Source organism: Myotis davidii, unplaced genomic scaffold (genome assembly GCF_000327345.1).
Source record: "Myotis davidii unplaced genomic scaffold, ASM32734v1 scaffold363, whole genome shotgun sequence".
NCBI lineage: Eukaryota > Metazoa > Chordata > Mammalia > Chiroptera > Vespertilionidae > Myotis > Myotis davidii.
Window position 1 is genome coordinate 338,902 of NW_006294069.1, and position 13,417 is coordinate 352,318.

Sequence of the window (13,417 nt, forward strand, 5' to 3'; positions counted from 1 at the left end):
GAAGCACAAGCGCGGCGACCGCCCCCGGGGTCCCGCACGCCTGGTTCCCTTCCGCCTGGTCCGGGACCTGCACCAGCACCTGAGAGAACGGGGTGAGGCCCACTCTCCGGTCCGGAGTCGCCTCCTTTCCCCCAGAGCCTGTTCCCTCTTGAGGCCTTGATCGCACCTCAAGCATCTTTAGCCATCACGCTCCTTCGCCCGCGGAGCGGTCACCGAGCCAAGCCAGGACTCACCTTATAATTAAATCCCAGGGCGACCTACTCCCTCACAACTTCCGGGGGAGTTCCTACTGGATGGCAACATGCACTTGTGCGGTTTCTGCTTTCTGCAGAGTCTCCACTTCACTTCCGGGCCCAAGGAGGCCCACCTGACCTTTGAAAAAGTCCCAAGTCCCGACCCAGTACCATGTCACAGGTTCAGTTCCTTTTAAGCCACAGTAAGCACAGTGAGCTTGTCCTGTTTGCGAGCCTGGATTTCTTTCCATCTCAGAAGTAAAAGTCGTCAAATCGGACTCTTTGTTGTTGTTAATCCTCATCCGAAGATATTTTTCCCATTGATTCTTTTAGAGCAGCGGTTCTCAGCCTGTGGGTCGACGTCCATGGGTTGCCTTCTCCCAGGCGCCCCACTGGGACCCACCTACGTGCCCTTGACCAGAAATCCAACCCGAGACCCTCCAGGCTGCAGGCTGGTGCTCTAACCATTTAGCAACACTGGCCAGGCACATCTGACTTTAGATTGGATGATAGACAGCTGTGTGGGAAGGTCTGAACTGGGAGTGGCACCTGAGCTCTAGTCGGAGCTCAGCCACTGACTCTGATGGGAGGAGTCATTTCTCTTCCTTGGACCTCAGTTTCCTTAACTGTAAATGGAGGAAATAGGACACACTGGCCTGTAAGGTCTTTTGCTAAAATGAACATTGCCTACCCAGAAGTACAAAGGATAAACTGCTTGACTGTTGGAACTAAAAAGGACCTTAGAGATCCTCTAGTACAGTGTTCTCTGATTAGACTTCATTAGGGCAGTTCTGTGGTGGCCACAGAAATGACTTCACCTACAGGCAAATGTAAATGGCTTATGGCTTAGCAGTGACATGGCCAGGGAAACTGAGAGCTGACAGTTAAACACAGCTGTGCAGCAGTAGGAGATGATTATGTGGCATTATCTTATATTCTTCCCAATTGAAAATGGTCTTGGAGGTGAATTGGTATAGGAATGGCCATGCTTTATTTTAGGGGAAAGACTAGATCCTTCTCTGATCTTAATCCTTCAACCTCAGCTCTATGGATCATTATGTTTGTGGAAATCTTTTTCTTCCCAGATTCCACACTGTACCTTCATCAGCTCCTAGAAGGCAGTGAAATCTATCTCCCAGAGGTGGTGAAGCCTCCTAGGGTATGTAAGGGGTATATTTGTGACAGTAGATATTGGCTGAATTGAGCTTATCTGTGATACAGCCAGGTTTATACGTCAACTTTTGAGTTCAAAATCTTGTCTTTTAAATCCTTGGGAGCTGGGGTGGGGGAACCAAATATAAAAGTTTCCAAAGCAGTGGAGGCGGAACTGGTACATGGGTCTCCTAGTACCCTTAGCAGTACTTTGCCCCCTGAAACCAATGACTGTGACATGTTTTCTAGCAAGCTGGGAATGTCATTCTTCCCATTTGATTTTCCTGCCTTAGAACCCAGAGCTAGTTGCCCGTCTGGAGAAAATTAAGATACAGCTGGCCAATGACGAATATAAGCGGATCACCCGCAATGTCACCTGTCAGGTAAGGGCCTGCTCTTCAATACATGGACTTGAGTAGCCCCAGAAAGCAGGGCCCTGCACTGCGAAGAGGCACAGAGGAAAGAAAGAACATAGCTTGTATACTCTTCAGGGACCAAAGCAGCTCTGTGTTACATAAAAACCAAATATAATTCCCAACTTATTCACTGAGACTCTGGGCTTAGATGGTGACCGATTCTTCAAGGTTGTAGAGATGGGAATGAGCATTGGACCTTTCTTCCAGCAGGGCTCCCTACTGTTCTCTGGCATGCTCCTGCCCCAGAACAGTCGAGGGGTAGATGAGTATTGGGAGCCTGTGTCCTTTCTTTGAAATGCTTGATCTGTAGTCCAGAAAAGAATCCAATTGGTCACAGACAAAAGAATCCATGCATAAGAAAGAGTTACAATGCTTCGGGGAATTAAAAAGGGCTGAGCCCAGACTAACAGGTGGCTACTCTCTGGGCTGCCCCTGATCTGCTTCCATTCTGAAATCATTTGTTTTTTCTTTTTTCCAGGATTCAAGGCATGGTGGGATTCTAAGTGACCTGGGCAAGGAAGGTGAGAGACTAAGATGTGAGGTGCTAAAGTCTCTCCCTGCGAGGGCTCAGTCATGATACTCCTTCCCATCCCAGTACTCTGGGGTTAAGCCTAAGCTATTCAGGTTTGCTGGTTAAGGGAGACCCAGTGGATGGGGGAGGCAGCTGTAGAGATAAGAGGACCTCCTAGAGGATGCTGAGCTAAAGGTTTCTTCCCTGGGTTCCTCCCCAAAGTGAGGTCAGTGAAGGCTGTGGTCATCACCATCTTCAACTTCATTGTCACGGTGGCAGCCGCCTTTGTCTGCACTTACCTTGGAAGCCAGTATATCTTCACAGAAATGGCCTCGGTGAGTAAGCACTGGCAGGGTAGGGTGCTCCAGGTGCGGGTGTTAGTGGGGAAGGGAGGATGTATGTGAAAGTGCCTGCATAAGTTAGGCAATGAATAAATATTTGTGCAGTAAACAAGAGGAGCGTTTGCTAAGCCAGTCAGAGAAAGATAAATATCACATGATCTCACTCATTTGTGGAATATAATGAATAACATAAACTGGATGAACAAAAACAGATCCAGAGACAGAGAAGCATCTATCAGACCATCAAACCTCAGATGGAAGGTAGGGGAGGGTGGGGGTAAGGGGAAGAGATCAACCAAAGGACTTGTATGCAAGCATATAAGCCTAACAGTTAGGCCCTAACCAATGGACACAGACACCAGGGGGGTGAGGGCATGAGCGGGATGGGCGTGGGGAGACAATGGGGGGATAAGGACACGTGTGTAATACCTTACAATAAAGAATAAAATAATAATTAAAAAATCAAAGAACTACAGACAGACCTCATTGTATCACATCATAACTGTAATGTTGCTACTGTTATAAATTGTAATGTAAATACCTGATATGCAGGATGGTCTTAGGCGACCCCTGTGAAAGGGTCGTTCAACTGCCAAAGGGGTCGCGGCCCACAGGTTGAGAACTGCTGCCTTAATCAATAAAGAAGAAAAAAAAAGAGGCGTATTTGAGCTTAATAGTCTTGGGAGTGGTTAATAACCTCTGGAGAATTCAGATCCTCATTTCTTCCTTTCCCCCAACTTATGGGCTGGGTTGGGGTTCTCTTCATCCCCATTAGAGGTGTTGGTGGCTGCAGGGCTGGTGGCTGGTCTTCATCTCCTGAGCCTGGTCCTTTCCCTCCCCAGCGGATACTGGCTGCAGTGATCGTCGCCTCTGTGGTGGGTCTGGCTGAGCTGTATGTCATGGTGCGGGTGATGGAAGGCGAGTTGGGAGAGATATAACTGGTGCTTCATCATCAAAGTCTGGAGACGGTTTGGAGGGGCTCCAGGCCCCCAGCTGCCAAACACTGACTCTCAGCCAATCCATCAGGTTCTTTGTACTCAGCTGTAGTCAGTCAGGGCCACGCCCCTGCTACCTGCTATTTCTGTGGGAAGCCTCATCCTCTGTCAGTTGCCAGAGGGGATAGTAGGAAGAGACTCCAACAACTGAACAAAACTGGTCTGTCGGTACCTGATCCTAATCCTGATGCCTGTCTGCCTTCTCCAGTCCAGTCCAGGCACTGCTGGGCTGGGGTTTTCCATCGAGAGTAAATAGAATCCAGGCCTTCCCGGAAGCGGGCCACGCTGCCTGAACTTGCCCAAGTGTACAAATCAGCCGTCATCCTTGTTCCACACATCCTGGATGCTGGCCTGTAACTTAGTTCTGAAGCCTCCAAAAAGCAGAAAGGATTCCCTTTCTCCGGGTTATGGGGAAGAACTGATTGGAGGACGTAAAACAAGAAGAGGAGGAAGATGGGCCTGTACAGAATGGCGGAACGGGATGTAAGGCAGCTATCTTTTTGGAATCTTAGTTTCTATCTACATTTTCTTCCTTCTGCTTGTCTTTTTTAGGGTTTCTATATGCTTCTGCCTGTCTCTACCACCCACTAGCCCTTCTTAAACTTCCCATCTTTTCATCACCTTTTGCTCTGTCTCCAAAAATGAAAACAATTCAGGTTGCAAAACAGTGTTTCTGCTTTTAATTGCAAAATCCCTTGTACTTGTTTGTGTTTGTGGGGAGAGTATGCCTACTGTGAGATTGCCTCAACTAGTAAAGGGAGGGGCAGGGATGATTTTCACATTTAACTATGAATAAACATACATGTGAATATGTATACATAATACATTATGAATATGTATACATCCTAATATAGGATGTTTTCTGTGGGGTTCTTTTTTTTTTTTTCCTGTGGGGTTCTTAAACATGTTTGGGTGAGTGTGAAAAATAATATGTAAATGCTCACAGTTGACTAATTGTTTTACATAGTTGTTTTTGGTCTTTACAATAGCCCTGGAGGTTAGAAAAGGAAATGGTCTTAGGCTCCTTTTCCAGATGGCAAAACTGAGGCTGAGAGAGATCAAATGATCTACTGTGTTCCTTCCTCTGATAAATGGAGCCAAAGACTCCTAGATGGTCCTGAAGTCTCTGTGTAATATTAAACTTTTGGAACTTAGATTAGTGGTGTGATGATAGAACCTGTATAAAGCATAATAAATATTTATTGTATTCAGTGTACTTTTATTTCGAATCTGTGAAAACACAAAAGCCCAAAGATTTGTATAGTTCTGAAAATTGTGCAGAGCCTGCTCCTAATGGTAGAGTCCATGTTTCCATTAGTTCACTGCATAAGCTCCAGCGGTCTCCCCCGACCCCGTCCCCAGGCATTCCTCTATTTTTAGAAATTATATACTGATTGGCTGAGTAGACATTCCCTCAACAATGTTTGCCAGTTATAACAAGTCTGAGCCTGTCATGGCAGTATTCTGCATGAGAGAGGAGGAGGTGTTAGGCCCTTCTGTTCACCATAGGTCACATTGAAAAATCCTAGGATTTCTGTTTTTGGTTGGCAGGAATGAAAACAGGAGAAAAACGTAGGTGGCATTTTACAGTGTTTCTAGCAACCTAAACTGTTTTTTGCTTTTTAATATTTGTATTGATTACAGAGAGGAAGGGAGAGTGGAGGGGAGAGGTAGAAACATCAATGATGAGAGAGAATCCTTATTAGCTGCCTCCTGCACGCCCCACACTGGGGATTGAACCCCAAACCCCGGGCATGTGCCCTGACTGGGAATCGAACCTCAGCTTCCTGATTCATAGGTTGGTGCTCAACCACTAAGCCATGCCAGCCGGGCAACCTAAACTGTTTTAAAATTAAGTTTTAAAAGCTTTGTGGAGATTGCTGGCTCTCATTTCCAAAACAGGGAGGAGACAAGTGTTATCATCCCCATTTTCAGGCTCATAGACTGAGAGAGTTGCAAGGTTACTTAGCAATGCCAGGATTGCAGAGCAGCTCCAGAACAGGAGGCAGCCAGATTGTCCTGGAACCAGTAGGGTCAGGGCAGGAGTTGCCAGCAGAGGTTCCCACCTCCCCAGGGTCTGTCAGTGAGAGCTCTAAGCCCTTCAGTTAACTGTCCCTCTTAACTAATCCCAGCAGAAACCTGGGTAATACCTCCCCCACCAGAATCTGTGGAACTTGGCCCATTTAGAGATTAGGTGATGGAGATAAATTTCAAAAGCAAAAGGCCTTCTCGTCCCTGTTCGTTTGTGTCACACAACAATCCAGATTAAGGTACAGAGTTTGGGTTTTATTTGGAGCTTAGTTGGTATTACAGATGACAGTGATAGCAAAACCCAACGCTGCCGTGCACACACCACCCTACCCTGTTCAAATCTGTCAGGTTCTCTCCACACCCCCAGATCAGAGGGCAACCGATCTCATCTTTATGAAAATTAAATCAGTGTAAGCTACAAGCTCCTGTTTCTACTTTATTACTTTAATATCGCTTCTTCAGATCCATGGTTTTGATTAATTTGTCCAGGTGGTAGGAGGTCATGAGAGACCCTTGACTGTGAAAGGGTTGGTCCCTTGCAGTCTAGAATGAGAACCAGCACACTCTCCTCCCCTAGCTCACTTAGCAGTGAGGTGCTGGCCTGAAGGTGACAGGCAGCTTCCTGCCCATTTACCTTTAGAGGGAGGAGGTGTCTTCTGCTTGGGTGAGAAGAGTTGGGGGCCGGGCCTGGCAGGACAGGGGGAAAACATGGCCCCATACCTCATCCCTCTGAAGGTCGCTCCTGCCAAGACAATGGGCATATGCCGCAGGAGGTGCAGGGTGCTGGGAAGCAGGAGCCAGGTCCCATTTACTCCCTAGGTCCCGCTTCTAGGCTGGCCTGGAGGACAGTGGAAGGGAGGAATCCCTGAACTAAACTTTCTCCCCATAAGAGAATGCCCTTGTGTAAAAGAAGAGGGTGATGGGTTTCAGCTTAAGGGGCAGGTGGGCTACAGGAGCTAGAGGTGGGGGTTTGCAAGTTCTGACCTAGATTAGGAGTGGTCCAGGTTGGTGACAATGGCCGAGGCATAGATGAGTTCAGACAGGCTGCCCAGTGAGGTCTGGGGAGTAGTTTGCTCTGAAGAAAGATGGACCCCTGAAGCCCCTGCTGGCCCCCAAGGAGCTACAGCTTTAACCCCCACCCAGCCCTGCCCTGGACCCAAGCCAGGAGCCAGGCAGGAGGCATGTCGACACCCTGAGGTGCACTGAGCTGTGCTGCTGGAGAGTGGAAGCTGGCCTAGTGTTTGGGGCTGCTGAGACTGCTGGGGAGCATCTGAAAGAGAACGGGGTCTCTGTGGGGGCTCAGGCCTGGAGTTTAGGCCTCCTGGCTTCCTGTTCTTGATTCTCTTGGCCCGCCGGTTCTGGAACCACACCTGGGAAGGAAGAAGAAGGGGTCTCTTCTGGCTCCAGTATCCCCTCCCCCCAAGCACGGGGAAAGCAGAACTTGGAGGCAGGATACTCAGAAGGAGCTGTGGGTCAAGCCCAGAAGCTAGCTGTGTGAGAGTATCCCCACTCTGAGGGGGGGCACAGCTCACCTGTATCTTGGCCTCAGGAAGGCAGGTGACCTGGGCCAGATGCTCACGGGTGCCAATGTCAGGGTAGGGCCGTGCTGCAAACACCCGCTCCAACTCCAGCAGCTGTCCTCTGCTGAAGGTGGTCCGCTTTCTCCGGTGGGGACCCAACCCACTGGCATGGCCTGTGGGCCGAGGTGGAGATCAAGCCAGGACTCGCTTCAAGAGCCTCCACCCCAACCTCAAAGCCCCCAAGAGACACTGAAGCATCTGCTGCCTGCCCCAATGTCCCCCATCATACCCTCCCTTACATCCTTCCCTGCCGGCCCTTTTCCCATCAGATCACCTGTTGGCGATGCATCCACAGGGCTGGCCATGGAGCTGGCAGTGAGGAGCCAGAGGGCCATTCCCAGGCTGTGCCCACACCAGACGCCTCCGATTGGGGTTTTATCCTGCTCAGAGGGCTGGCTCCACCTCCAGGCGCATAGAGGTTTATCATCCCGCTTGAGGAGACACAGGTGGCCAGGGGCAGTGTTGGAGCTTGGCAGGGTAAAGGTGGGGCACAAGTTTTGGGGCCCCTGCTCCTCCAGGGCTCCACAAAGGAAGCCGGTCCCAGCCCCACTCCTTGAACTGCACAGTCTGGCAGTCTGTGTCTGAAATCCGGGTACTTCATAAAAAGTCTCCCAGGGCTTCTTCCAGGAAGCCAAAGAAATCCCTCTCTGCAGTATTCCCAGGACTTCAGCCCGTGCTGGTTGCCTTCAGGGGAGAGTGGGTGCAGTCCTGTCCCACAGCTGAGGACTGATCTCCATAGGAGTCCTCTGTGATTGCCAGAGCGGGCAGTAGAGGAGACTCCGACAACTGAACAAAACTAGTCTGTCGGTACCTGATCCTAATCCTGATGCCTGTCTGCCTTCTCCAGTCCAGTCCAGGCACTGCTGGGCTGGGGTTTTCCATCGAGAGTAAATAGAATCCAGGCCTTCCTGGAAGTGGGCCACGCTGCCTGAACTTGCCCAAGTGTACAAATCAGCCGTCATCCTTGTTCCGCACATCCTGGATGCTGGCCTGTAACAGTTCTGAAGCCTCCAAAAAGCAGAAAGGATTCCCTTTCTCCAGGATATGGGAGAAGTACCTGCTGGGGCTGGGCAGGGTGCAGGGTGAAGGGACAGCAGCAGGGCCGGGAAGCAGCTGTCACCACCAGATCTCCCTCAGGTCTGCTTTAGAGCTTTGTTTTCATCTAACCCTTTCTCTCTGGCCCCTCGAAAGCCCAGGTGGGCTTCCTAGAGTCCAGGAACCTGAAACCAGAGGAGGTTCCACTGGTACAACTGAGGAGTTTTAAGGAAGATGTTTGTATTTACAGCGTACTGGTCCTTGGAAATCTTCTGGGCCACTTACTAAGAGATGTAGGAACATTTGAATTTCCTTTGGGTCCCTGCCTTTCCTATCTCCCCTAACCTCGGTGCCCTGCACCCAGACCCCAGACAGAGTCCTCACAGATGGGGGTTACTAGGGGAGCACAGTGACCAGCTCCCTAGGGACTTAGATGTCTGAGATAACCACATTTCAGGCTCAAGATGACCAGAAAACTGAACCAGAAGCCCATCCCCTTCACCCCTTCTCTGTCCTCCAAGACCCTAGGGCCGTGGTCGGCAAACTGTGCCTCACGAGCCACGCGGGCTCTTTGGCCCCTTGAGTGTGGCTCTTCCTAAGCCTTAGGAGTACCCTAATTAAGTTAATAACAATGTACCTACCTATATAGTTTAAGTTTTAAAAACTTGGCTCTCAAAAGAAATTTCAGTCGTTGTACTGTTGATATTTGGCTCTGTTGACTAATGAGTTTGACGACCACTGGTCTAGAGGTCAACTCCAAGAGGTAAAGCAAGCCGGGGCTGAGAGGGGGCGCTTGGTGACTCCTGTCATCATCAGAGGGGTTCAAGCTCCTGCTTAGCTACTGGTAGGTTGTTGGGGGCTGCTTAGCTCAGGAGGAGGCCTGTCACCCGTGAGGCCTTCTCCAGCCCACAGCTTTGTGGTTCATGAGGAGGCCCTGAGCCAAACATGGGCTGGACAGGAAGGCTCTTGTCTCCAAGCCACCCTAACAGCCCAGCTTTGCCTCCCTTACCCAGGCAGAGTCTTGCCTCCTTCCTGTCTACCCCAGTCAGGACAGAAATCTTAAACTCAGCGCCAAGGGATCTTTATTGAGCTGGGAGGAGGATGTTAGAGGAGGAAGCAGCGGAGGGCCCAGATATATGGGTTCCGACTCCTACTGGTGATCAGGGGCTGGGCAGCCCAGCCAGTACTGGGCGATGTTCCGTGGGTAGGGAGGGCTTACAGTGTCCACTCGCTGTGTGCGAAGGTTGACTCGGTAGTACTTGTCTGGAAGAGAGGTTGGGGGAGAGTGAGTGAGACCCAGCCTGGCCCTGCCTAGCCTGCCCTAAAACCCAGTCTCCCCTGGAAGGGTAAGTGAACATCACAATGCAGGCCAGGACTCCTGGCCTGGCTTTCCGGAGTCACTGCTCAAGGGCCGAGTTCAGCTCATGGGAACTAGAGAGAGCAGTGGCAGGGGCTCCTACCTCCTGAGAAGAAGTAGACGCTCTGGATGGGCTCACATGTGGGAGGCACAAGCCAGTCCATGTCGTAATCATAGTTGTAGGTTCCCAGGCCACTCTCCTCACTGGAGAACAAGGACAGCCAGATGGAACGGGATTTCCGGTGGGAGTCGGGGCTGTGGCCACCCGCGCGGCCACGGCGTGATCGGTAGCGTTTACGGCTGCGACGCTTAGACTTAGTGCTCTTGGTCAAGGAGGAGTGGGGAGCTGAGCCTGAGATGTAGATCCGGCCCGCCATGGCTGCATCCACTTTCCCGGGCACACCAGGCCAGTCCTCGCTGATGGACTGGGGCGGTCTGGTACCACCTGTAGCAGGGAAGGGGTTAATGGGGAACCTCGAGAGCCTGGACCCTCCCCCCTCACCCCCCACAGGGTAGTTCATCAGGTGCCCAAGGACACAGCAAGCTAGCGGCAGAGGTCAGCACCCTGGCTTTCTGACTCTGTTTAATGCCCTTTCCCCTGGCCTCCCTCCACCATGTCCCGCCCCGTTTACCTCAGCCACAGCCCCCCCTTTTGCTGGCTGTGCCCTTGGGCATGCTAGGCAAAGTCCAAGGTGTGGGGTCCAGGTGGGGGCAAGCCTTCCCCCCAAAGGTCAAAACAGATGCAAAGTCTGGCCTGAGCAAACAGCTTTTGATGGATAGCTCTACAATCACTCCCCCTCTGGCCAACCCAGCCCTCCCTCTGTCCCCGGGATCCCAGCCCTCTTGAAGGGGAAACAAGACCTGCCCTCCCTCCATACCAGAGGGTCTGTTCCAGAAAAGGAGCTCAAAGATGTCCTCCCAGCCGGACCGCTGCATCATGGCAAAGTGTTCAAACACGGTAGACAGGGAGCTATCTTCACACTCCTCCCGACTGGGCTGCCGTTGGAACTCGTACTCCCAGTACTGTTGTCCTGGGGAGGGGTTGGGCATGAGCAAGGCTGGAAAGCCCAGAGGCTGTTAGGAGCTCCAGGCCGGGGCAGGGTGGAAGGAGGGTGGACCTAGGCATCATCTAGGCCAGTCCCCCAAAACTGAGACTGCTCCACTGCCTGCTCATTCTCCCCTCTACCCCCTGAGTACCCTTGAAGAAGTAGACCCGCTCCCGTCCGTTGTAGTTGCGAGCGGGGAGGGCGAAGGCTGCATCCACATTGTCTGGGACGCCCGTGAAGCCTTCAGAGATGCTGCGGGGGTAATCGGGGTCCAGGACGCCATCCTCGAAGCGCCAGTACTGACTTCCCTAAGGGGGTAGGGAAGGAGGAGGGAGGTGAGGAGGTGGCTGGCTGGGCACGGAGGCAGAGTCCCCCCATCCAAGGCAGCAGTCTCAGTTCTAGACTTGTCACCCAGGACCTGGAACCTTGGGCTTCCTTGACCTCCCAGAGCTTCAGCCAGACACCAAAGGCTAGGATTCAGCCTTCTTGCCCACCCTGGTCGCCGGCACAACAGCTCTCAACCCCTGCCTGGATACCCTTGACCCTCACCCACAGCCCCTGGGCCTGGCACCTTGAAGAGGTAGGTCTTCCCCTGACAGTTGATGCGGGTGAAGGCAGCATCAATGGGGCCCTCGATACCCCAGACATCTTGGATGAGCTTGGGGTACCCAGGCCTCACTGCATGTTCATCCAGCTCATAGCAGTACTTCCCTAGAGTGGAGGAGGCTGTGTGAGGGAGGGAATGTTCCTGGGGCAGACCCCCGCCCCAGAGACCTGCCCCTGGAGTCACCTCGGAAGGCAAAGAGGGAACCATTCTTGAGGTCGGTGAAGGCATCAAAAGGCTTCCCGCTGCACAGCTCCTCTACTGAGGATTCGAAGATTTCTTGATGGGCGCTCTCAGGCCTTAGGGTCTCCATGTCAGGCCCTGGGGCCTCCTGTTCCGGTCCTCGGACCTCTTCCTCAGGATTCAGAACAACTCCCTGCTCAGGAACGCTTTCAGAGGGCTGTGGGTTACTGTTAATGAGGGTGCTCTCTGTCTGTGTGTGGACACTGGGATTTTCTGTCTCCGAATCGATGCCATCAACCCCGTACTCATCTTCTGCCATAGTGAACACATCCCCGCGAGTCACTGCAGGCAGAGTGGGTGGTGTGAGTCTCCAGCTGCAGAGGGGACCCCAGACCCACCCAGCCATTCTGAACGCACCTTGGGGCTTGCACTCAGCCACGAAGTCGTAACAGCAGCTCTGGTAGTAAGAGCAGAGCTCATCACACTGACACTTCTTTTCCGGGTTGAAGCCCTCGGTGCAGCGATCCTTGCATGACTCTGTGGGGAGGGAGTTTCAGTTGGCACAGCCAAGTCCGGCCCACTCTTGCCCACCCTACATTAGCCCAACTGGCCACCAACACCCTCCTGCACCTTGGTCAGCCAGAACAGCCCAGGCCAGCAGGGCCAGCATTAGAAGGGGCCTAAGGGGTGCCATGGCAGGGCTTCTAGCCGTGAGCCTGGCTTACTGGGTTCTGTGCTCTCTGCGCTGATGCCTGAGAAAGGGAGGGAGCGGTGGGAGAGAAAGGGAGGGAACCAGAGAAGAGGAGCTGCCTTTCCTGCTGCTCTATTTGTTCAACCTCTGGCCCAGCCCCCAGTGCCTTGACCCTGAGAGGCTGCTGTTGCACAGGGTCACATTCCTGACACTCTGGGCCTGGGAGAGCTGCAAACAGGATCCTTGCCAAGCTTGGGGTTATTTCAGGAGGGAAATAGTACAGTGTGTCTGGAAGGCAGAAAGAAGGCCTACCCCACCACTTCCTGGTCGTGTGACCCTGGGCAATCTGCTTTACCTGCCTTAGTTCTCTTTTTGGTAAAATGAGACTCATCATACTTGGGAGATTATGTGAGTTAAGCAGACAAAATGCCCAATGCCTAGAGTAGCCCCGACTTCAATCTCCATACATGGTATTGATCTATGATCTGTTTGATCAGGCACACCCACTCATTGTGTATTTAGGGCAGTGAAGTGGGGAGGGGAGGAGGAATGCTGGTAAGCACCCCTGGGAAATCTTTTTATCAGGAAAGCACAAAGTTTCATTTCTGGGTTCATCACTTGGGTGCATTGATTTTCCCAAGCTGGTCTTCACAACACAGGAAATTGAGTGACTATTAACCCTTTGGACTGGATTTGATTCCTGAGTCTTCCACTAATTTACTGCTCCTGAGCAGGCCACTCCCTGTCCCTACCCTCAAGAGTGATCTGGTCCCCGCCACCCCCCACCCCATTTCCTCCCACTTTAAGACTCTCGTGAGACGTAGGATCCCTCTACCCACAAAATGCCCACGAGCACAGAATGCCCGATTCTGTGCCTACTTTCAGGGGTCCACAGAACTCCTGAAGTCCCCCCTCCCCCACCTGCAGGAAGTGATCCTGAGAGTTTCCAGCTGATTTTTTTTCTGTTCTCTGATCAGAGGGGCGTGTGACTTGGGGCAATCTCTTTTCCTTAGGCCTAAATCGGTTCTCCTATTAAATGGGAACACTAATTCCTCCCTCAGAGGCAGGTTGTAAGGCTGAATTGAGAAACAGGCATAAACCGCCTCTAGAGTTGTACAGATCGTTATTACGATCGCTTTAACTACAAGTAGGGAGGAGGGGACACACAAGGATGCTGCTTGCCCTCACATGACCAGTGTCTTCTCGCTCTCCACCCGATGCCCCTACACCCGGGGGAGGAGT

At 51.9% G+C, this 13,417-nt stretch overlaps 3 protein-coding genes across 3 annotated transcripts in view; 1 reads left to right on the plus strand and 2 right to left on the minus strand.

Annotated features, from left to right (window-relative positions):
- The window catches only part of TMEM199 (transmembrane protein 199), a 6,614-nt gene extending 1,750 nt beyond the window's left edge, over positions 1-4,864 (plus strand). The window contains exons 2-7 of the mRNA XM_015566797.1: positions 5-92; positions 1,319-1,392; positions 1,679-1,768; positions 2,280-2,322; positions 2,535-2,647; positions 3,496-4,864. Coding sequence (XP_015422283.1) covers positions 5-92; positions 1,319-1,392; positions 1,679-1,768; positions 2,280-2,322; positions 2,535-2,647; positions 3,496-3,591 — 504 coding nt within the window. The 3' untranslated portion in view covers positions 3,592-4,864. The remainder of the gene's footprint in view (positions 1-4; positions 93-1,318; positions 1,393-1,678; positions 1,769-2,279; positions 2,323-2,534; positions 2,648-3,495) is intronic.
- A 1,049-nt stretch (positions 4,865-5,913) lies between these two features.
- Positions 5,914-8,094, minus strand: SEBOX (SEBOX homeobox). The gene is made up of 3 exons (XM_006768011.2): positions 7,534-8,094; positions 7,212-7,372; positions 5,914-7,049 (listed from the first exon to the last, which is right to left on the minus strand). The coding sequence occupies exons 1-3, from the start codon at positions 7,592-7,594 to the stop codon at positions 6,669-6,671; spliced, it is 603 nt and encodes a 200-aa protein (XP_006768074.2). The 5' UTR covers positions 7,595-8,094; the 3' UTR covers positions 5,914-6,668.
- Positions 8,095-9,359: 1,265 nt separating this feature from the next.
- Positions 9,360-12,287, minus strand: VTN (vitronectin). The gene is made up of 8 exons (XM_006768012.2): positions 12,115-12,287; positions 11,902-12,021; positions 11,488-11,826; positions 11,269-11,408; positions 10,849-11,005; positions 10,530-10,682; positions 9,755-10,096; positions 9,360-9,557 (listed from the first exon to the last, which is right to left on the minus strand). The coding sequence occupies exons 1-8, from the start codon at positions 12,176-12,178 to the stop codon at positions 9,445-9,447; spliced, it is 1,428 nt and encodes a 475-aa protein (XP_006768075.1). The 5' UTR covers positions 12,179-12,287; the 3' UTR covers positions 9,360-9,444.
- Positions 12,288-13,417: the final 1,130 nt, after the last annotated feature.